This window comes from Betta splendens, chromosome 14 (assembly GCF_900634795.4).
Source record: "Betta splendens chromosome 14, fBetSpl5.4, whole genome shotgun sequence".
NCBI lineage: Eukaryota > Metazoa > Chordata > Actinopteri > Anabantiformes > Osphronemidae > Betta > Betta splendens.
In genome coordinates this window covers 964,286-988,207 of record NC_040894.2, presented here as the reverse complement: position 1 = coordinate 988,207, position 23,922 = coordinate 964,286, and the positions used below count along the sequence as shown (strand labels likewise).

At 51.9% G+C, this 23,922-nt stretch overlaps 2 protein-coding genes across 6 annotated transcripts in view; one reads left to right on the top strand and one right to left on the bottom strand.

The window, feature by feature from the left end:
• The window catches only part of LOC114869458 (proline-rich protein 7), a 5,229-nt gene extending 4,371 nt beyond the window's left edge, over positions 1 to 858 (top strand). For both annotated transcript variants that reach the window (XM_029173730.3, XM_029173729.2), the window contains one exon: positions 1 to 858. In XM_029173730.3, coding sequence (XP_029029563.1) covers positions 1 to 334 — 334 coding nt within the window. In that variant the 3' untranslated portion in view covers positions 335 to 858.
• Positions 859 to 3,822: 2,964 nt separating this feature from the next.
• dbn1 (drebrin 1) overlaps positions 3,823 to 23,922 on the bottom strand; it is a 28,185-nt gene continuing 8,085 nt past the window's right edge. Inside the window, exons 2-15 of one of the 4 annotated variants that reach the window (XM_029173709.3) lie at positions 13,752 to 13,807; positions 13,207 to 13,319; positions 12,347 to 12,421; positions 11,828 to 11,971; positions 11,677 to 11,754; positions 11,455 to 11,606; positions 11,270 to 11,327; positions 11,119 to 11,175; positions 10,806 to 10,920; positions 9,564 to 9,677; positions 5,988 to 6,107; positions 5,476 to 5,912; positions 5,304 to 5,403; positions 3,823 to 5,211 (exon numbers count right to left, since the gene is read on the bottom strand). In XM_029173709.3, the coding sequence (XP_029029542.1) occupies positions 5,156 to 5,211; positions 5,304 to 5,403; positions 5,476 to 5,912; positions 5,988 to 6,107; positions 9,564 to 9,677; positions 10,806 to 10,920; positions 11,119 to 11,175; positions 11,270 to 11,327; positions 11,455 to 11,606; positions 11,677 to 11,754; positions 11,828 to 11,971; positions 12,347 to 12,421; positions 13,207 to 13,319; positions 13,752 to 13,807 (1,675 nt within the window). In that variant the 3' untranslated portion in view covers positions 3,823 to 5,155. The remainder of the gene's footprint in view (positions 5,212 to 5,303; positions 5,404 to 5,475; positions 5,913 to 5,987; positions 6,108 to 9,563; positions 9,678 to 10,805; positions 10,921 to 11,118; positions 11,176 to 11,269; positions 11,328 to 11,454; positions 11,607 to 11,676; positions 11,755 to 11,827; positions 11,972 to 12,346; positions 12,422 to 13,206; positions 13,320 to 13,751; positions 13,808 to 23,922) is intronic. The other 3 variants (XM_029173707.3, XM_041073867.2, XM_029173708.3) reach the window with 3 other exon arrangements.

The window sequence follows — 23,922 nt, the reverse complement described above, 5'->3', positions numbered from 1 at the left end:
CTCCTCCCTCATACGCCTGCCTTCGTCGCAGCGCTGGGACTCCCTGGGTCACCTCCTGTCCAACATGGACCTGAACCACAACGTCACGCCACCGAGCGCCCGCCCCCTCCACGCCGCCCGTCCCTTTCAGACTGCTGCAGCCACGGCCACCGTGCCGCGCAGGGAGCCCAGGACCCGCGGGGGGATGGAGGAGCTCCAGGAGCGCCTGCAGGGAGGGGAGGGGCTGCACAGAGGCCTGCAGGGCCTTCCTCAGGTGCACAGACTCAGGGGCCTGGAGCCCAGCTGTGGCCTCCCGACCGCCTTCCCCCTGCTGGGCCGCAGCACCGCGGTCTAGGACGGAACCCCGACAACACTGAGCGACAGTCTGCCTGAAGCTCCCCTCTGTGTTTACAGCTCTGGGGGGAGACGTTAAAGTGAAAGTGCTGCAGCGGCGCCAGGAGGCCGTTCTCCGGTGCCGCGTGGGCGGAGGCGGTGCTCACTTTGCTGCTGAGTGTCTGACACCCTGATGTCACAGCAGACAAACAGGAGTGAGCAGCTTCATCCTCACGCTGCTCTCCACGAGCATCGTATTGTACCAGTCTGCTGTTGCTATGGCTCCTAGGAACTGTCTGTCGCCCACGGCGACCTCTCCTCCTTTATCTGCTCCTTTTTTTGTAAACTGTTGACAGTTTGCCTCTTGTCAGTGTCTCCCCCAGAGGTCAGGTTTCCTGGACTGCATTTTCTAAGCTGCTTTGTTGTTGACGTGTAGACGACATCTCCAGTTTTACAACAACCTTCCAAGAAAAATGTAACTAATTCACGTGGACGACTTGTTGTAATTCATGGAAGCAACGGTCAATAAGATTAAAGCTCAGTGTCAATGTTTGTGTTTTGTGTAATTCCTCCATCAGCGTGAGAAACTGCATCTGTTTCCAGCTGTGCGTGTTCACGTGCACTCAGTCGTGACTCGTTGCTCTTGTTCTTACTGCTAATCAGGCTGACGGCAGGTTAAACCAGCCCAGGGGGAAGGCCGGGTCCAGGCTGGAGGTTCTGGGCCGAAGGGTTCTAGAGCAGTTCAGTTTGTCCACACCTCAGAGTCATTTCACGTTAATGCTGGGTTCAGACTTAGAGGCGGAAACGATGAGCATCAGGAGCTGTCAATCATCTGCTCTGTCTCCTGATGACTCAGTGGAATGAGGACTGTTGCTGGGCTTTGTGTAAACTGAGCAGTACCATCAGAATCTCAAAGAGCATGTGACTGGTAGAAGCTCATTTCACCACCTTGATTAAGTCGATCTGAGGTCATAAATGGGGGAACGAACACGACAGACGAGCTCATGTCTCCAGCACGTCATCACAAGAGATGATGTTTTTTACTCCGCTGTGAACGACTTTAAACAGCCCACGAGTCGCACGGCGTTGAGCAGGTGCAGCAGTAGAAGCTGAGTCAGTCTGGAGGTGTTGGACCATCAGATGAATGAGTCACCAGTGACTCACTAAAAACACCACCAGCGATTCAAGTCCCTGTGAGCAGCACCAGCACACGGAGCAGAACCGGGCTCAGCTGACGGGACGACCACAGGTAGAACCCGGTGGGTCGGTTGTGCCAGGACCAGGCTTGGGTGTAAAGCTAGTCTGTGTGGCGTGAACAGCGTCGCGGTTCTTCTCACCTGTAGCAGGTGTGGCGTCAACTTCCCTCTGGACGTAGATGACAAACAGCCCGTGCTGCTGTTTTGTCCTCGGTTGACTCCAGAACAGGAGCCGAGGCAGCACCTCGTGCTGAGGCCTGTTTACATGAGAGACAGCATCAACCCACCCCTTTGCCGAGTCACATCGCCACGGCAACGGCCTCGCTTCCAACTGTAAGGGCGCTTTTACTAAAAACTGCTTCTTCTTAGTTTACCTCCAACACAAAATGTTTGTTTGTCAGACGACGAGCAGTGAGGAATCATTGTTCGGGTCAGACTTTGTGTTTGTCTTCACAGCGTCACATTCCCGAAACGGCTGTAGTCGCACTTCTGTACTTCAAGCCTCAAAGGAGGCGTTAGAAAGCAAAGAAATGAGACGTGTTGCTATTGAAAACAGACATTATTGTTTCCTGTAGTTTCTCCTCATGTTGTGTAACCAAACTGAAATTTGACAATGTGTGTAAAAATAGAGAACCTCTTGAACGAGGTCGGCCTTAACTGTGGTGGTAGTATAGTATAGTAGTAGTAATTGTGTAGTAATAGTATAGTAGTAGTTGCATTGTAGTAGTTGTTGTGTAGTAATAGTATAGTAGCAGTTGTGTTGTAGTAATAGTACAGTATTAGTTGTGTTGTAGTAGTAGTGTTGTAATAGTATAGTAGTAGTAGTTGTGTTGTAGTAATAGTATAGTAGTAGTTGTGTTGTAGTAGTAGTGTAGTAATATAATAGTAGTAGTTGTGTTGTAGTAATAGTATAGTAGTAGTTGTGTTGTAGTAATAGTATAGTAGTAGTTGTTGTGTAGTAATAGTATAGTAGTAGTTGTGTTGTAGTAGTAATAGTATAGTAGTAGTTGTGTTGTAGTAGTAGTGTAGTAATAGTATAGTAGTAGTTGCATTGTAGTAGTTGTTGTGTAGTAATAGTATAGTGGCAGTTGTGTTGTGGTTAGTGTAGTAGTTTTGTGTGTAGTAGTGTGTATAGTCTAGTAGTAGTTGTGTTGTAGTAATAGTATAGTAGTAGTTGTGTTGAGTTAGTAGTAGTAGTTGTGTAGTAATAGTATAGTAGTAGTTGTTGTGTAGTAATAGTATAGTAGTAGTTGTGTTGTAGTAATAGTATAGTAGTAGTTGTGTTGTAGTAGTAGTGTAGTAATAGTATAGTAGTAGTTGTGTTGTAGTAGTAATAGTATAGTAGTAGTTGTGTTGTAGTAGTAGTGTAGTAATAGTACAGTAGTTGTGTTGTAGTAATAGTATAGTAGTAGTTGTGTTGTAGTAGTAGTGTAGTAGTAGTTGTGTTGTAGTAGTAGTGTAGTAATAGTATAGTAGTAGTTGTTGTGTAGTAATAGTATAATAGTAGTTGTGTTGTAGTAATAGTATAGTAGTAGTTGTGTTGTAGTAGTGTCGTCCTCGTATAGTCGTGTTGTTGTGTGTCATAGTAGTGTAGTGTGTTGTAGTAATAGTATAGTAGTAGTTGTGTTGTAGTAGTAGTGTAGTAGTAGTTGTGTTGTAGTAGTAGTGTAGTAATAGTACAGTAGTTGTGTGCTAGTAGTAGTAGTTGTGTAGTCATAGAATAGTAGGAATCGTGTGGTTATAGTATAGTACATGGTTGTGTAGTAGTAGTAGTAGTGAGACTACCAGCAGCAGTTGGATACATGAGGCCCTGAGGAGCAGGACACTCCATTTATCCAACAAACCAGAAGTGATGACGTTTCAGAAGCTTCGACACCTGAAGGTGGAAGAACACGTTCAAATATGAGTGGACGAAGGAACCCCCGCTCCAACAGCGGTTCAGCAGTGTGGGAACAGCGCCATCTAGTGGTGCAGGTGAAAACAGCAACACAAGGCCTCAAACCCTCCCGTACCAGAACCAGAACCGTTCCCACATCCACTGCCGGACGCTCAGTCAGTGAACTTCTTCTTGACTGAGGCTCAGGTTGAAGCCGGGAAACAAATCGGTAACAACAATAAAGCAGACTCCTCCGACAGCATGGACACACACACGCACGCACACAAACATGCACAAAAACGCAGGCACACACACAAACGCACACACGCGCACACACACACACACGCACGCACGCACGCACGCACACACGCACACACACACACACACACACACACACACACACACACACACACACACACACACACACACACACACGTGTTGTTATTGCCTAGGAGTTTTTATTTTCTACAGGAATTTACAGCAAAAAGACGTACACTGTTGTTGCTAATATTCAAAAAGGTCCTGAAAATAATTTCTAGCACACTTTTTGACAGGTATTAAAAACACACGCCTCCTGTTTCAGCCTCTCGCTCCAGTTTCCAGGGCAACTAAACGTCACATCAGTGAAAAAGAAAAGACGTGGTACTTTTTGCATTGGCACAGAACAGAAGCAGGCGGCAGACGCGGGCCCGTCCTCCGGGCCGGTTCCGGGCCGGTTCCGGGTGCAGGGAGCAGCAGATGTCTGTGACGCCACAGACGTTAAAGCCTCTGACAGCTTCCACGCGGAGTTGCTGCAGAGCTTCAGGAGTCGACGAGGACCACGTGAGTCACGCCGTCTGGACATCTGCTTCTCCGTGCACAGCGAGAAAAGACAAACTATAAACACACGTGGCCCAGGTTTGCTTCCAGCTGTTTCCTCCCGCCCTCCCTCCGGCCTCCGGGGTGGCGCTCACGCACAGTGAGGCCGACGCCGCGTCCTCGCGGCTCTGAGCCGGATCTGCGCTTGGGCTTCGGCTTCCTCTCTACACGGCAGTAGGAAAAATACAAAGGAGTCGGTGCTTTCCTTTGACGGTGCACAAAATAAACATGCCTTCACGTTCACCGTAGTTGCTTCAAAGCCAAAGTTTGCTAAAAAAGGCTTTTCCCTGGAAAAATATCTACAGTATTTTCATCCGATCCGTTTTTTGCGATTTAATGTGGGAGCAGAGAGGAGGGATGATGTTGGATGCTGTTCAACCATGAGGAGGCAGAAGAAGAAAGAAAAGCGCACTGAAACCTGCAGTCAGATCTACAAATCATAGAAAAAGGTGGAACGGGAGCCGACGAGTCGAAGGCGTCAGAAGGAGGTCACGCGTGAGGCTAAATACGAGATGCACCGACCTGCAGAGGTGAAGGAAGAAGGTGAAGAACGCACAGCGGCCCCTGACGCGCTGCGTTTCCATTAGTAAAGCACTACCCACTAAGCAGCGTGCGCTACCTGACCGTGTGAGAACCCCGCGATCACAGCGGCAAACAGAAGAAAAGGCAAAAATAAATAAAACAACAAACACGGAACTAAGCCTCGCAAAGCAGCTCCAGCCGCGACGCAAACCTTGTTTTGTTTGGTGGCTACGGGTTTGTCTCTAAAAGATAATACAGAAGTTGTTTGATGCAGGATTATTAGGATTATTATTGTTACTTTTTTTGCTTGTTTGTGTTTTTTAGAAAAAATCGTGTTTCTTCATGAAGCGCACTTCCTGCTTCCTCCCGGTGGTAACGCGTGATTGGCTGGTTAATCGTCGTCCTCGTCGACCACGGGGTCCGTGTCCCAGCACGTGATGTCAATCTCTGGAAAAGCACAGGGACAAACACGCGTTTCAGAACGTGGGTTCTGTGGAGCAGCTTCGGTTCTGCTCGGAGTCGAACCATACGGGTCTCACCTGGTGGCTTGTTATAAAAGACTGCTGCAGGTTTAGCGGAGGTCTCCTCTGATTGGCCGAAGTCTTCCTCCTGTGATTGGCTGAAGTAGCCCTCGCTGGCCTGGAACACAAGCAGACGAGGCGTTAGAGCCGACCCGTTCTGTCGCTGCTCCGGGCCCGTCGTGGTTCCGACCTGGGTGCCTTCCTTTAGCAGCGTCTCGCCGTTGGTCATGAGCGTCTGTCCGTCCTCCAGCTCCTGCCGCTCTCCAGACGCGTGCTGCAGCGCGTGCTGGTAGCTCAGCGTCATCTGCTCGGAGCTGCTCACGTCCACCAGGCTGGACGGGTCGTCCTTTGCGCCGGCGCCGGAGCAGAACGTCCCGTCCATCATCTCATCGAAGCTGAGCAGCGGCTGAGGCCGAGCGCCGGAGGCCGCGGGGCTGGGCTCAACGTCGCCCATCAGGTCCACCAGGTGGGCGGACTGGGAGGACTGGGCGGACTGGGAGGGAGGCGCAGAGCTGCTGTCCCACAGGTCCACCAGGTTGTCGGTCCCGGTCTCCCACGCGGGGTCGCTCTGCGCGGGTTTGGGCGCTGTCGACTCCTGGACCGGAGCTTTCTGCCGCGGCACCGAATCTGGAGGCGACAAAGCCGGAGGTTCAGGCTCCCGATGCCTCAAACTGGGCCCGCGGGCGCCTCGGCGGCTCTTACCCCACACGTCCTCCTCCTCATCCCGGCTCAGGTCGTCCTTGATCGGTGTAGTCACTATTTTAGGAATGGGCGAGACGGCGGCCACGCTGCGTTCTGTGCTCGCTTCGTCATCATCGTCCCCTGAAGACACAAAGCAGCAACATCAAAGAGGCTCCAGCACGAGTGGAATGAACACGACGACGGACAAAGACAGAGCTCGAAGCAGGAAAGGTTTAATATTACAACAATGTCCGGCCCTGAAACCAGAGAAACCATGATGCTTCAGCACAGAATGAGAGACAGCGTGGCAGGAATCAGTCACTTCTGCGAGGAGGTCCAAAAGTCATACATGAGCGTCAGGGCCTGGTTAATCCCTGGTTACTGCCTGGTTAATGCTTGGTTACTTCCTGGTTAATGCCTGGTTAATGCCTGGTTACTGCTTGGTAACTGCCTAGTTAATGCTTGGTAACTGCCTAGTTACTGCCTGGTTACTGCCTGGTTAATGCTTGGTTACTTCCTGGTTAATGCCTGGTTAATGCCTGGTTACTGCTTGGTTACTGCCTAGTTAATGCTTGGTAACTGCCTAGTTACTGCCTGGTTACTGCCTAGTTAATGCTTGGTAACTGCCTAGTTACTGCCTGGTTACTGCCTGGTTAATGCTTGATTACTGCCTGGTTAATGCTTGGTTACTTCCTGGTTAATGCTTGGTTACTTCCTGGTTACTGCCTGGTTACTGCCTGGTTAATGCTTGATTACTGCCTGGTTAATGCTTGGTTACTTCCTGGTTAATGCTTGGTTACTTCCTGGTTACTGCCTGGTTACTGCCTGGTTAATGCTTGATTACTGCCTGGTTAATGCTTGGTTACTTCCTGGTTACTGCTTGGTTACTGCCTAGTTAATGCCTGGTTAATGCCTGGTTACTGCTTGGTAACTGCCTAGTTACTGCCTGGTTACTGCCTGGTTAATGCTTGGTTACTTCCTGGTTAATGCCTGGTTACTGCCTGGTTACTGCTTGGTTACTGCCTGGTTAATGCTTGGTAACTGCCTGTTACTGCCTGGTTACTGCCTATTAATGCTTGGTACTGCCGTTACTGCCTGGTTGCTGTTACTGCCTGGTTAATGCTTGATACTGCCTGGTTACTGCTTGGTTACTTCTGGTTAATCTTGGTTACTTTCCTGGTTACTGCCTGGTACTGCTGGTTAATGCTTGATTACTGCCTGGTTAATGCTTGGTTACTTCCTGGTTAATGCTTGGTTACTTCCTGGTTACTGCCTGGTTACTGCCTGGTTAATGCTTGATTACTGCCTGGTTAATGCTTGGTTACTTCCTGGTTAATGCTTGGTTACTTCCTGGTTACTGCCTGGTTACTGCCTGGTTAATGCTTGATTACTGCCTGGTTAATGCTTGGTTACTTCCTGGTTAATGCTTGGTTACTTCCTGGTTAATGCCTGGTTAATGCCTGGTTACTGCTTGGTAACTGCCTAGTTACTGCCTGGTTACTGCCTGGTTAATGCTTGGTTACTTCCTGGTTAATGCCTGGTTAATGCCTGGTTACTGCTTGGTTACTGCCTAGTTAATGCTTGGTAACTGCCTAGTTACTGCCTGGTTACTGCCTAGTTAATGCTTGGTAACTGCCTAGTTACTGCCTGGTTACTGCCTGGTTAATGCTTGATTACTGCCTGGTTAATGCTTGGTTACTTCCTGGTTAATGCTTGGTTACTTCCTGGTTACTGCCTGGTTACTGCCTGGTTAATGCTTGATTACTGCCTGGTTAATGCTTGGTTACTTCCTGGTTAATGCTTGGTTACTTCCTGGTTACTGCCTGGTTACTGCCTGGTTAATGCTTGATTACTGCCTGGTTAATGCTTGGTTACTTCCTGGTTACTGCTTGGTTACTGCCTAGTTAATGCTTGGTAACTGCCTAGTTACTGCCTGGCTACTGCCTAGTTAATGCTTGGTAACTGCCTAGTTACTGCCTGGTTACTGCCTGGTTAATGCTTGATTACTGCCTGGTTAATGCTTGGTTACTTCCTGGTTACTTCCTGGTTACTGCCTGGTTACTGCCTGGTTAATGCTTGATTACTGCCTGGTTAATGCTTGGTTACTTCCTGGTTACTGCCTGGTTAATGCTTGGTTACTTCCTGGCTACTGCCTGGTTACTGCTTGGTTACTGCCTGGTTACTGTTTGGCTACTCCTTGGTTACTGCTTGGTTGCTGTCTGGTTAATCCCTGGTTACTGCTTGGTTACTGCTTGGTAATTGCTTGATTAATGCCTGGTTACTGCCTGGTTAATGCTTGGTTACTGCCTGGTTAATGTTTGGTAACTGCCTGGTTACTGCCTGGTTAATGCTTGGTAATTGCTTGGTTAAGCCCTGGTTAATGCTTGGTAACTAGTCTTGGGCCTAGGATGTATGTTGAAAACAGGGACACAGGTCTGTGTCTCACATTGCAGAATGTCTGCGTGAGGCGTTTAAGGCCAGTCTGAGTGCAGGTCATCTGAAAACTGCAAGTTTTATTTTGTAGAGCCCGACCTGGGCAGCAGAAGTGACAGAACTTCTGCTTTCATGAGACAGGACATGTTACGACAGTGACGGTTCCAACAAGGACGGGCACCTAAACTCCACGACTACACCAGCCAGAACACCACCACATCTAGCACCACGACACGTCCGAGAAGCAAAGATCTCGTCATCTCAATGGTTTCATGCAGGAGAACTGTGTCGCTTTGAATGAGCAGACGCTTCACAGGTTTCGGAGCCCGATGATCAACCTACCTCCCGCAGGCGAGACATCGACTCGATCGCTTATAACAGTGAAAACCACAAGTGTGTGATGGTGGAAGCCAATGGAGGACGAGGTCAAAGCTGGAGGAACCGCTGGTCCAACGCACAGACATGCAGCATCGTACTCGCCTCCCGCACGATGGGCCCATTAACGTTACATTAGTGCTGATCGTAATCGTTCAGGGGCAGATTCACCCCAAGTCATTTCTGCTGCTAACCTGCGAGCATCCTGTGGAGCCGATCAGCAATAATGTGGAATTAATGGAGAGAACATGAACAACGTCACTCCACGACTACACCACCTACGGCGTTACTCCGAATTCAAGCAACGGCCTCAGACACCACAAACCCAGACAGACACTCACAGGTTCGGGTCCAGGTTCAAGGCGGCAGGAGGACAGTGATTGTGTGTGAGTCAGAGAAGGTGAAGGATCCAGGATGAGAAGCATGAGGTGGAGGATCAGAGGAGGAAGGTCACAGAAAACCAGTGAGATTTGTAAGAAAACTCCCTTACATCATTATCACTTAAGCAAATAATAAACAAATTAAAATACAATGTAAATTTAATTAAATGAAAAACCAAAACATCAAGACCAGTAGCTGACTGGACGACACCTAAAGGATGAGGACAAACGACAGAGTGACATCTATCATATCAAGCATCTGCTGAATAGGCAGCAGGAGCTGGTTTGGGGGTGGGGGGTGCTGAGGCTGGCTGGGGTGGGGGTTGGGGGGGGTGAGGTGAACTGCTCTGGTCCTGCTCTACCCAGCGCCTGCTCAGGGGCCGTCTCCTGCTCTTTGTGCTGTACCTACCGGCTGCAGGCCGCGACTGCAGGAGGCGCAGGGGCGACGCGCCCCGGAGCGGGGGGGTCGACGTGCGGCTGCTGGGGCTGTGCTGCTGCTTGAAGAAGGGGCTGTCCAGGCGGCCTGGCAGGCACACGCACCCACACACCAGGATACACAAACACCACAAGAACAAGGACAGGAAGACAACGAATGAAGGAGCAGATGAGCAAGGGGACGAGAAGCAGCCGTAAGAAAAACAGAAAGAAAAGTGATTAGTGAGGCCTCCGACGCGGCTGCGAAGGCACACAGAGAAACCAGGTCCAGAGGTTCAGCCAGAACTCCTGTCCCTGCAGCCAGCACAATCTGGATTCAACAAGTCTGCCGCTCTGGGAACCAGAGGATGCAGCGACCAAGCAAAGGAAGCAGGACGGAGGCGGATGTAAAAGACGAGGCAGCGACAGCCTGGGGACGGACCCCGGGGCCGGGGGGCCCCAGGCCCTCAAGCCCCTAGCCTAGGCCCAGACCCAGCCTAGGCCCAGACCCAGCCTAGGCCCAGACCCAGCCTAGGCCCCGGACCCAGCCTAGGCCCCAGACCCAGCCTAGGCCCTGGACCTAGCCTAGGCCCCAGACCCAGCCTAGGCCCAGACCAGCCTAGGCCCCAGACCCAGCCTAGGCCCAGACCCAGCCTAGGCCCAGACTCAGCCTAGGCCCAGACTCAGCCTAGGCCCCAGACCAGCCTAGGCCCCAGACCTAGGCCCCAGACTCAGCCTAGGCCCCGGACCAGCCTAGGCCCCAGACCCAGCCTAGGCCCTGGACCTAGCCTAGGCCCCAGACCCAGCCTAGGCCCTGGACCTAGCCTAGGCCCCAGACCCAGCCTAGGCCCAGACCAGCCTAGGCCCAGACTCAGCCTAGGCCCCAGACCAGCCTAGGCCCCAGACCAGCCTAGGCCCCAGACCCAGCCTAGGCCCTGGACCTAGCCTAGGCCCCAGACCCAGCCTAGGCCCTGGACCTAGCCTAGGCCCCAGACCCAGCCTAGGCCCAGACCAGCCTAGGCCCAGCCCAGCCTAGGCCCCAGACCAGCCTAGGCCCAGACTCAGCCTAGGCCCAGACTCAGCCTAGGCCCCAGACCAGCCTAGGCCCCAGACCAGCCTAGGCCCCAGACCCAGCCTAGGCCCTAGGCCCGGCCGAGGGCTCAGACGAGGGCCCCAGGCCCCGCCCCCTTTAGCGCGGTTCTGCTCTAACTGCCTGCGGGCCGCTGCGGAGCATTACCGGTCCTGTGGACAGACACAGGCGAGGTGTCCACGCTGATGGTCATGGCTCTCTCCTTCTGCTTGAAGAACTCCCGAGGGTTTCCTGAGCGCTGGGCGATGATGGCCTTCGCCTCCTGAAAGACAAGCACACGACGCTTTTATTCAGCCTTAGTCGTAGGAGAAATGTTTGGAGATGGTGTCAGATCGACGTAGTATCTCAAAGTTGGCAGACAAAAACAAAAATCTGCCTTTTGTTAGTTACTCTGTGATGTTTTACTTGTTGTTCACATCACATCTGATCTGCGTCATCTCATTCTCTCTGGGACACTGACCTCGACCTCAGACTCCCTCTTGTCCAGGTTGAGGTCTTCAATGCTCGGCTCTGCCGCCTGCAGAGAACATGAAACAGATGAAGGCAGGGCTTCAGGCTGGACTGTGGTGCGTCGGTGCCGCCACAAGGGGGCGATGGCGTCAAACACTCACCATGGCGCTCTGGCTCTGCAGCCTCTCCCTGGCCTCCTCTTCCTCCTGCAGCTTCTTCCTGCGGTCACACACAAACAAGCTGACCTTCCGGTGACCTTCCGGTGACCTCACAGTGACCTCACAGTGACCTTCCGGTGACCTTCCGGTGACCTTCCAGTGCATCTCTCCGTCCGTCGCTCGCTCACCTGTGCTCCTCGATCTGCTTCTCCCGCTCGCGGTACCTCTTCTCCCGGTTCTCCTGCTCTTTCCTCTCCAGCTCCATCCGCTCCTCCTCGTAGCGCTGCCGCTCCTCCGCTGCCTTCTTCTTCTCCTCCTCCTTCCTCAGCTCCTCCTCACGCTGCACATTAAAGCAGCACATGTTGGCTGTGGCTCCTCCTCCTCTCAGGTGTCCGGTCTCTGGCACCTACCTTGGCCTGCTCCCAGAACTCCTCTCTGTTGATCTTCTTCATCTCCATCTCTGCGTTGGTCTTCTGGTAAACGGTGCCCTGCGGCGCAGACACAGAGAGGCCGTTACGCAGGTTCGAGCTGACTGGACGTCAACCTGGCGCCGCCGCTCACCACGTCTCCGAGTTCTTCTTCTCTGGTTTTCAGACGGCTCAGGACCGGACTGGCTACGGCCACGGTGCCGTTGGTCAGACGCTGCCCGATGGCCGACGGGTCGACGTCGTCCAGGCTGCTGGCGTTGACGATGACCTCGACCCCCTACAGACACAGCGGGTGGTCGGTCACTTCTAACCCACGAGGGTCAGTCAGATTTTACAAAACAACATGTTGGTAACTGACTGCTGCTCCAATGTGAAAGGCTTCACATTAACAAAAACCCAGCGTGAGTGTGTGAGTCCGCAAAAAAACCTGTTGGTGGGATTAGGTTGAGGCTGCGTGGGAGAAAAAGAAAACACAGAAAAAGAAAACGCAGAAACACACACACACGCAGACCCACTCACACAAACACTCACTCACACACTCTCACACACTCACACACACACACACACACACACACACACACACACACACACACACACACACACACACTCACTGCGGCTCAGTGAGCGATAAAGTGCTTTCATCGGCTCTGACCTGGAAGAAGTCTGCGACGGCGGCCACGTGGCTGGCACACGCGCACTTCCTGGCGTCGGCCACGTCTTCGCCGACCTGCGAGGAAGACGACTGGCGTTAATTGAAAGACAGCGCGGCGGCGGCTTCGCCTGCTGCAGGCGCTCCTCCCGGCCCGGCCTCATTAGGCCCATTGTGGAGCTGTGGTCACGCTCACTTCCTGACACGGCGGCTGGAAGCCGTTCAGCAATCACAGCCCATTGAATTCAGCACAATTAAACTCAGTAAGCAGCAATTAGAGACAAGAAGGTCTCATCTCACAGTCTGAACTGATGGCGCTTTGTCTGCACATAACATAATTTAGCCACTTTGTGTGTGAGTGTGCGACGGAGCCTGAACACAATGTTCTGCGTATTTTATTGTTCCGCTCCAGTGAACGTTCATGGACCCTGCTCACCTGAGCGAAGCTCGCTCATGATCACGGACTGAGGCGGAGCCAGCATCGTACTACCAACCACCAGGAGGTGTGCCTTCGTGCTTGAAGCCCAGCTACTGATCCAGGACCTATTTCATGTTCTCTGCTTGTTCTTTAGCTGCTCCATCCGGGGAAGCGCTGGTTTTGGTGAGGTTTTCTTGTGTTGCTGTGCTGAGTATGAATGTGCTGGAACGTGTGGGGTCAGCGCTGCTGCGGTGCCTGTTGCTGCCAGCAGGGGGCAGCGGCGCTGCAGCAGCGCTTTGCCTGTAGAGGGCGCCGCTTGCAGCTCGTTACCCGCTTTAATAAACTGCCTAATGACGCTGGTATTTCTCTCAGTGGCGCTGAGGACTTTGTGGCGTGCGCTGGCGGCCCCTCCCCCACCTGCCTCCCCTCTGACCCCGCGACTCACCCAGTTGATGAGGATGTATCGTGGCAGGGCGGCAGTGGGCTCCTTCAAGCTGCAGAAGCCGTACATCACCCTGGTGCTGTCAAAGGTCAGCGTGATCTCTGCCAGACCGCCTCCTGAAGCACAGAACCACAGGCGTCACAACCAGACACGTCGGCTGCCTAATCATTACAAACAGCTAATAAACAGAAAGCTCTGCTGAGCAGCCTGCTCCGAGGTGGGTATTATTTCATACTGCACGTCGTCTGTTCTGCTTCGTCTTCAGACTCAATCTCAGAGCCGTAGCAGCAGATTCCAGAGCTCACCTACGAACCGTTTCCTCTACGCCGCTGCTGAAATATTCAGGATGAGGAGGAAACGCCTGCTGGCGGAACCAGCTTCACTGATGCAGACGCTGTGCTCCAGTTTATTCTCTCACGTCAGCAGGTTTATATGACTGTAGTGACGATTACTGTACTTTAAGCCTCATGAGCCATGAAAGTGAAGCACTTCCACAGATTCACAGAATGAGTTACTGCTGCACATCCAGAGGGGAGGAAGGAACTCACCTCCGGATGCTGCCAGCGTCAGGTCGTTGCTGTCGTCTTCGTATGTGTACAAGGCCCTGAGAACACAGAGGAGGAAGGACGTCAGCCTCAGATTCATGCATTGGTTCATATGATCTCAGTGTGAAGTGCAGCTGTCGTCAACCAGGCTTTTATTTTTACACTGCACACGCTTTGTTACTCTGAGAAGTAAGTGTGTTGAATCACAGGTGGGAGGAAAGTGTTGAGCGCTGCAGCTCGGCTGGTGTCCTGTTGAACTGACCCCACACGTTACCAGCACCGCTGTTGAGCCTCAGTCCCTGTATCTGCAAACGATGCCTCAAGCTGCTCAACATCCAAAAGCACGACTGTCGCTGCTAAATCAGGGACCAAGTTAGTGTTCACGTTAATAACATGCGGAGCTACATCCTCATTCCATCGTCTGCTAATCTTTGTCCAGGACATAATAGAGACTCGTTCCTTAATGCACGGCCCTATTTGTGCGGAGGGTCTCCTGCCTCTGACCTCTGACCTCTGACCTGGGGTTAAATGAAGGTGACAGGAGATTATGGTCTGACAGACGTCCCCAGATTAAAGCTGTTCCACCTACAGCAACAGGCCGATCTGCAGCTAAAAGCCTTTCTAAGCTCTCCTTCGTTTCCTCAGAACCAAACACTACCTCAATGAAATGCATGATTTCCGTGTCTGAAAGATACGCGAGGATTCAGGCTGGAGAAATTACCCCTTAATCTATCAGGCTTTAAACAGCAGATTAAAAGTGGAGAGCAGAGCACTGTAGATTATTAAAGATTACTGCTGTGAGGTAGGCTCATGGGAAACCAGTCGACAGTTTCAATCCAGTCTCAGCTTCCACTGTGAAGTTAATTACTGTTTAAAAGATGTGATGACGCTAAAATGTGACTTCCCCACAGCTGCTGGTGCTGGTGGATGCTTTATGCGGCATACAGATGTACCGGTCCACCTCATACACTTACAGCGTGGGGATTTAGACCAGTGAGTCTGACCCCAGCTCGCCCCCTTCACACACTGAAGAAAAACCCACTGAGTCACAGACAACGCATGATCACAGCGTTTAGCAAACAGTCGGTACAGGTGTGAGTCTCAGGTACAGAGGGTTGAAAACCAAAGGTGACGGATAATAGAGGATAGAAAAAAAGGACTCACTCGCTCACTCACTCACTCACTCACTGGTCTATAAATAATTCTCTTTAGAGCAGACAGCTGTTTATTATTCATATAAAGCCCTCATGACCCAGAAAAAAGCTTGGTGTGAGAGCACAGCTGAGGAAGGAAGAAAGAAAAGAGCATGAAAGGTGTAAAGAGATGAAGAGGAGGAGAGGAGGAAGATGATGTGTGTTGGACTAAGAGGATCACAACATGAGTGGGTGGAAAGAAAAGGCAGAGGAAGGAGGAAACGAAGGAGGGAGATTAAAAGTAGATAAGATGAGTAGGAGGATGAGGAGGAGGAGGAAGAGGAAGATCAAGCATGATGTGAATAATGAAGAATCATTGATCAGTTAATCAGGAGGCCAGCGTCGCTGTGGGACCCGGCAGAACTCGTTTAATGGAGCCCACGCGAGTCTCCAAATGAGAACCAGAAACTTTACATCTAATTTAACTGCTATGACCTTTTGTGAGCTCAGTCATATTCTACACATCCTGTTTCATTCTCCTGAGAGTTCCTCCATCATGTGATTAAAACGGCGTCTCAGCGGGAAGACGATTCAGGAGGTGGAGTTATTTTAAGCTGAAGGCTGATCAGCTCTGTGTCAGAGCAAGAGGCAGCAAACACGGGCCATGCTGAAGCTTGGACTCCAGAACACAATCTGTGGAGAGCAGAGAACAAACCCAGCCTCAACAAACACAGGACGACGTGACCGGAAGCTACACATCCACGTCCACGTTTGTCTCTTATCCTCCAGTTTGCAGGATGAGCAGTACCTGGCACTGTGGCGCTGCCCCATCACCATGGCAACCAGGCAGCATCAGCACATACACAGTAGATCCAGCCAACTACCAACTAACCGCACTCGCCTCTACATCTGCTCACAATTCAACTGAATCTGCAGCTGCAGCATCTTTGCTGAATATTTCCCTCATTACTGGAACCAACAGGCACAGATGAAGCGATTCTGTCGTCCTCTAGGTGGCGCTGCTGGCGTCGACGCAGCCCAGTGAGCCTGTGCAGTCCAGGGTTTGTTCACTGAACAGTTTGGAGTCATTATAGTTGCTCCTGAGAGCAGGACAGAGGTGGCTTCATTTTAACAATATTAAATCAGTATCTGCTCTGAAAAGCTGTGTAGTTTAAAAGGTTTATTAAATCACTTTCAAATTATGAAGCTCAACCTCGTCGTTGCCATGACAACTGGATGGAAATTGGCCCAATTTACCAATTTGTAGAGATGTTGAGCGGACAGAAGCAGGTGATAAAGGAGTTATGGAGTCACACACCCACGAGGCTTTAGGCCTCTTCAACACATGATGTGACGACTCATCGGCTGAGGCTCAGTCAGGAGGAATGAGACAAAATCACGTTGAGCCAAACAGACGCTGGGAGTCAAAGGCAGTAAACCTTAGAGCAGTATGAAGTCAACTACAGGAAGGAACCAACTCTGAACAAATACTGAACTAACAGTAGTTAGTTTTACTAGTGGGGAAAAATGTGCGGTTAGAGACAAAGAGAAGAGAGAAACTGTAAACAGACACAGAGCTGTGAAGCCAGAACGGGGCAGCGAGGACTAAAGGGTGATTAAGGTTGTTGGCAGCCGCTGTTGTTCCTGCAGTCCGATAGCGAAGCCTGATTTATTGGGGAAAAGAATGTTTCACGATGACCTCATGCGATAGAAATGAGGCAGCCAGACACGAGGACAAAGGATTCTGGGTAATGTTTGCGAGGGAGTGAACGAGGCCGTGACTCCTGTTCCCGTCGGTGTGGAAAAGCAGAAATGTGAGCTCTGATCCCAGGACAGCGAGAATCCACAGCGAGGCCCCGGGCAGTTTTCATCAGCAGCACAATGTGAAGCAGGGAGGCTGTTATGTGGGTCTGGGGAGAGGAGGTGGGTGTGTGTGTGTGTGTGTGTGTATGTGTGTGTGGGGGGGGGGGGGGGGGGGGGGGGCATGAACACATCTGGGTCAAAAATACCGTTTGTAACAGCAACGGCAGCGTGTTTTGTCCCGGTCGACCCAAACTCCCCAAGCGGCTCCTGGCAAAGCGTCAGAACGTGAGCAGATGCCCCATAAACACGAAGCCCGTCTGACCGGTGGTTCCGTACAGAACCGAGCGGAACAACCCAGTTACAACAACACACCACAGTAAGTGCAGGGGAACATTTCAGTCCCTTTAGGTCAGAACACATCTGGGCTGGGTTCCCGGACTAAACCATTGTTTGACACAGACACCACACACCCTGGAGGTCATCCAGGGGTCAGAGGTCACAGAGCCAGCAGACATGGGTCTGGGTCCTCCTGGGTCGGTCCGCAGCGAGGACGGAGCGTCCACACTCCGCTCCCGTCCAGCTGCAGATCATTCCTGGCACCGCCCTGAACAAACGGGACCAATGGAAGCCGAAGCTGCTGCTGCTGCTGCTGCTGAGCTTTTAAAAATACACAAAGAACAGTTTACATCAATACTAAAGAATCTGGTGAGCTGCTCTTCACCCTCTGCCTCCGTGTTTGGCAGCAGCTCCTGTGGCTGAAAACGCTGACTCACGCTTGAGTTTCAGGAAAACTGATGAGATCAGCAAATGCTTCCGCTGTTTGGGAAGCAGCGAGTCCCCGAGCGGAGGGGGTGCACAGAGCAGGCAGGGGTTCGATGACTGCATGCAGCAGCGTGAAGATACACAGATAAACCTCGCTCCAAAACATGAAATGAAACCAGAACAAATAGAACACAGGTTTTATAAACTGCGTGACTCAAAGCAAAGAAGGAAATAAGGGTGGTTTCATTTCTCCCTCAGATGAAACATGTTTGGCCCCTGTGACATGGTTCTACTATAACTACTAGTAAAACGCTGATGAACCAGAACCAGAACCAGAACCAGCAGCCAAAGCCAGGACCTGCAGCGTCTGGACCCGACTGCAACGACCCGTTTTCCTCCACCAGGATTCCAGTGCGGACGCGGTCCAACCCGATCCGATCACCTGCTGCCCATGAAGGGACTCCGTCTGGATTCTTTACAGCTGTCTACGAGTCAAGCCCAAAGAATGGGACAAACGGAACCCGAAGGCCGTTGACTTCAGACATCACCCACAGGCAGCGTATGAAGCTCCAGTGAGAACCTGGACTCGTGGTGTGAAGCTTTGACTGAGTCCTGCCAGTCGGGCAGAGCCGCAGGGGGTCACAGCAGACGCACCAGTGTGTTTAACTGACCAACCTGAGCTTCACAGTGGATGTTGTGTCAGGACTGAGGGTCGAGGTCAGTGGTTCCGCTGAAGCGCTGGCTAATCCTGAACACAGTGATCATTAGAGCTGAACGCAGCCTGAAGCCCAGACTGCAGCCAGGTCACACCTGACATCCAGCCTGCTCAGAGTGGTGAGCTCTGACCTTTGACCTCACTGGTTCCACTATAGCAGCAAACATAACCATCAGAGGCCTGAAGCCTGTGCAGCCTTCAGTGGAGCTCGGCTCCAGACGTGACCCACGGCTGTGACGCTCACTAGGCGTCATGTCCCTCAGGTCTGTTCACCAGTGGCTTCCTCTGCTTGAGTCCTTACTCACACTGAGGCTCACGTGGCTGCAGGAGTCACACACTGTGTAGAAGCTGGACTAAACAAAATGAGGAAGGAAGGAAGGAGCGTGCGCACACACACACGCACACACGCACATGCACGCACGCACACACACACACGCACGCACGCACGCACACGCACACACACACGCACACACGCACATGCACGCACTCACACACACACACGCACGCACACACACGCACGCACACACACACACGCACGCACGCACACACACACACGCACGCACACGCACACACACACACACGCACGCACATGCACGCACTCACACACACACACGCACGCACACACACACACGCACGCACGCACACACACACACACACACACACACACACACGCACGCACACTCTGAGGCCTTTCATCCTGCCTCCCCCACCCCCCACTCGCTCGCCCTCTTGCTCACTCTCTCTCTTTGTCTAATTTCCGGTGTGAATGTGAGGATTCACGGCGTTTTGCCAAGCGGACCCACACATCACACAACGAACATACAACCGCCTCAATGCCGTGAACTAGGTCGCTAACGTGGCTGAACACATTCAGGCAGATTATGATGCATCTGAATAAACATATCCAACGTCGGTTGGAACTGGAGCGAGAGGCGACGCATCAGCTGCTGGAAAGCAGCAGCATTGTGTCACGTGGCTGCGCCGCTCCAGCGCTCAGACAGGAGCATGTGCTCATTAACCCACAGAGACCCGGTCCTACGAGACGGACGTTTAGCACATAAAACGCCTGCTGGTTTTTAAAGCTGATCGGACCCGGCCCGGGTTCAACCACCTCAACCGTTAACGGGCGATGGTGTGCTGGTGGAGCTGAAACTGTCTGTCACATTTACACAGTTGTTTCAGTCCAGCGACGTCCTGTGTCTTTGATCTGGAGACGATGGACACGTAGCATCAACAGCCTGATGCTGAAGACGTGCTCATGATCACACAAACCATCACGACCATTAAACGTCCTCCTGGCGCCGTTCTGGGAATAGTTTCCCTCCATCACAGCAAACCACCCAGGCACGGAAGCAGCAGCGCTTCCCCACAGGCTCACACTGCAACTTCACCAGGCATCAGCGTCTCTGCTGACGGCAGACGAGGAAGCTGGAAACGGTTTCTCTGACGACGTCACGGTAACGAGAGGTTTGAGCTTCACCTCCTGAAACTGCGATAAATCTGTGACTTTCTGAATATGAACGGACACAGACATTAAACTACATGTGGAGCAGAAGATACACAGCGACTCAACGTGTGTGTGTGTGTGTGTGTGTGTGTGTGTGTGTGTGTGTGTGTGTGTGTGTGTGTGTGACTGACTCTGATTCTCTCGCAGCAGCTTTGCTGTTGCAACGTCACATGTTTGAATGGTGAACATGTCTGTTTAGTTTCAGCCTATTTCTGCTTCATGCACCATTTAGTTAATCATCATTGGCCGGTTTGGCTAACGAGCCCGTGGCAGCCTGTCAACCCAGGTTCTGGTCCAGAGCAGCGAGCTTCCAGGAGATGACCTGGAGAAGGTGTCAGAGGTGCAGTTTGTCTGTGAGCCCGGTTCTGATTGAAACCAAGGAGCTTCTAGAGATCACTGGATCCTCCTCCTGAGACCAGCCAACCTTGAAATAGATGCACCCAGACGGGGAGCCTGCTTCAGTGTTGAGCTGAGATAAAAGCCGCTGCTCAGAGGAAGGAAGGCACAGATGGGCTCAGCAGGAGCTGACTGGGCTCAGACATATTCTGTGTTATGCGAGCGTCCCAATAATTCATGACAAGCTTCTTGCTGCTTGGTCTTTAAAGCATAAGAGCTCTGTGTAAACCTCAAAATGAGCGAGAGGAGGAGGAAGATGAAGATGTACAACTGCTGAGTGTAAACAGCTACTGGACCACCGGCGGGTTCTGAACGAGTCACTTAGATGATTCACAGCGTTTAAGACCTGTACAGATGCTAAAACACTGAAATGTTTAATTAGCAGTTATTTAAATGGACCCATTCAAGGTTTAAGTAGACGGTGTGTTAATTGCTCTGTCTGGTAACTTTACACAACGACGCTGCTTCAGTGCTTCCAGAACCACGAGCTTCTATTCCAATATATTATTTCTGCGCTGAAACAGAAAACTAAGGCATTTGAAGGCCTGTTTTCTGTTTAGTCACTATAAATATTTCCAGCGAGAGGCTGAAGGTCACAGCTCCACAGCTGGAGGCCTCCGACTGACGTGCAGCTTTATGAAACGTGTCCCCCGGTGGTTTGAGCCGGAGTCAGACTCAACCTTCAGCATCGGCCTCTCGCAGAGATAATAACACTCCCGCGGCCGTTGAAGGCGCAGATCGTGAAAAGCAGCCGATAGCGGTCCCCCGGTCGATACCAGTGAACAGTAATGACCCGGCTCTGTAGGAGAGACGGTCCTCAAAGCTACTGCACAGCAGCAACAACACGAAGAAAGAGCCGCACAGAGCTCCGACCCGTCAGAACCAGTCTGGACGCAACAAAGCTGCGATATGAGAGATGGACGGTGAAAGGTCACGACCTCCAACGAGGCTCAAACATCCCAGAAAGCACCCGACGCACTGTTCCCATAGAATCATAGGAGAACGTTTAGTTGATCTCATTTGACCTCCAGACAGATCAGCGAACTGCTCCACGCCCTCTTTCAGCTCCACATCTGCACATGCACATCTGTGCAGATAAAGACAGCGTTCTTACCTGAGAGGATCAAAGAGGAAACATGAAGGAAAAAGGAGACGTTAGTCCAGTTCACGGCAGTAACCACAACTCGAGGGAAGTCACAGAGCAAGAATCGACTGTGTCCAGCACGGAATGAAGTCGGTATCTGACGCACACAAGCACGGACGCGTCTACAGGCTTCACAGCAGCCTTTGCACGGTGGCACAAAGGCCCGGGTGGACGGACCCGGGCACAGAAACGCCCACGCGACTTCAGCCTGGTTCCACAGACGGATCAGTCCCACCCATTCACACGCCCGAGCTACAGCAGCATATGCAGGAGCAGACGCAGGCCTGCGACTGCACGCCTCCAGGGACCGGGTGACGACCAGTCAACGCACTCACGGCTCCAGCAGATTAGAGACGTGGCCAGAAAGAGGGAAAGTGTGTCAGGATGGTTTTAGCACAAAGGGGGGAGACGAACCTCACCGGAGTCACGTCTGCAGACAGATACGAGGAAGCAGCTGGAGGGAGGAGGCTCAGTTTGTAATGGAGGAAGATTTGGCCCACAGCATCATCGTCTAATGCACAAATAAGTACTTCTGTGCTGAAGTAGATTAGAGGCTGTCATCAGACAATGTGTCTGCGCTCCACGCCAGGACTCCGCAGGGGGTCCCAACAGGATGCTTTCTCTGCAGACAGATGGCCGCTCTCTGGACAGATCCTGTTTGTTTGATGACTCTGCGTCTGTAATTGGTGACACTGAGGATGAGGAAGGGCAGCAAATGGCCGGAGTCCAACTCCAGACGAGCTCCTGCTCAGACCGGGCTGCAGCCGCATCATGTGACCAGGTCCCTGTTCACACGTGTTCATTCATTCCATGGAGCAGCCTCGTGAAGTGGGCGATCTTTTTTGTCCACTGGGGATCAGCAAACGCTTCCAGCCTCATTACACAAACAGCTGTTTACTATTAGTTTGCTCACATTACGTAATGCTGCAGAAACCAGGCCGCGCGAGAGAGATCAGCAGCAGCTCGACGCAGTAAAACGTCCATAAACTCCGGCCACATAGTTTCAGCTGCATCGGAAGCCGTTGTTGCCTCGGTTCGTACAGAACACAAATCCCAAACATCTTGAACCAATCGCTTCGGCGGCAGCGGAGCTCGATGCGATTCTGTTGGCTCTGCTCCAGGTACAACAACACGCTCAGCAGCTCGTATTCAGCAGGGAGCCGGAGAACGAGGCCAGGAGCAACCCTGCAGCCGGAGGAACGGGCCCACGAGGACCCGCTGGCAACAACGCGTAGCCACGTCTGTGGCCAACACAACAACTGGAGCCCGATCCGACCGCCTCCCGCCCTCTGGGCCGAACCACGGCTTTCACCCAGGAGGTGCAATATTAATCCGCCAGGGGAGAAACTGGAGCGACCTTTGGTCTGAACCGAGGTGCCCCTGAGCCTGGCATCCTTCCTGTGGGACGTGGGATTATTTCTGCTGAGTGGAGGCAAAGTGTCACGAGCAGGATTAACAGACGTCTTCAATCAGCTGTTAGCATGTAGCTCCTGTCGGCTAATCCCAGCAGTCTATGATTCCAGTCTGATAATTACATTCATGCCCACAGCTCACTACAACTCCGCCTGAAGTGGTCTGCACATTAGGCCGCGTGTGCGTGTGGAGCTGCTGGTGTGTTCAGGTCCAGGTCCAGACTGTGGCTCTGAGCGCCGGCTTAGCACTGAGCTCTCAGCAGGGGGGAGACACAAATAGGCTGCAGGAGTCTCTGTTTACCTGCCTGTTGTCAGCCATCAGCTCGCTTTACTGCTCCAGGCCGGGGGAGAACGGGCAGGTTCTGCTTCAGGGTTAGAACAAAACCCGTATGAACTGCAGGACAGGACTCCATGCGTCAACAAACTTACATTAGGTTTGGGATTTTCAACATTTCTCTGTTCAGGTGCAAATCAAGACTCAAGAGTCAAAGTCCCAAATCAAGCATCATATAAAAGGACACAAAGCTAAATGATTTGTATGTATTTAAGTATTAAACTCAGATCAGCTCAACGTTGGTGGATTTAAAGAACTTCCCAGTGACTCCAGTGAAGCTGAAGGAGGTTCTTCCACAACAGGTGGAGAGGAAACTGGGCCTGATCTTATCCTGTCTGTGCTCGGCTCAACTGGCTCCTTCCCTGTTTTCATTGTCTGAATCTCTGAGAGGAGGTGAAACAGATGAAAGCGCTCCTCGTCTCAGGTGACGTCGTGCACTTATTTTTGGGCTGCTGTAGTTATCTATAGCTTCTCCTCTGAGGCGTCTGTCACTGAGGCTGCTCGTCCTTCACCTCTTCTATTATTTACACCTGCATCCATATCGCAGCTATGTGGAGGATTTTAAGACAAAAGCCTGAACGTGGAGCCGTGGTGACTTCGGAGGCAGCTTTTTTAAGAGACGCATCCACAGCTCGACTAAACACGAGCAACGTGCGGGTTGGTTCCGTCATGTTTCATCAGACAGCTGCTGCCCAGGTTTCCCTCACAGAGCGACAGTCTGCTCGTCTGGTGACGGTCGCTCGCTCCTGGCACGGTCTGAGAGTCGCGTTCACGTCGCTCCTGGTGCCACGTTTTAGAGTCAATACCTATTTTTGTCTCGCCTGATACGTAACACCCCTAAAACCATCCACACGTCCTTGTTTCCCAGGGATGTGGAGTCGCTACTCGCTCTGCGATGCCGGACTGGACGAAAGCAGGCGCTGCTGCTGCCAGAACAAGGCTCAAATGTCAGTGTTTGGATGCTGGGG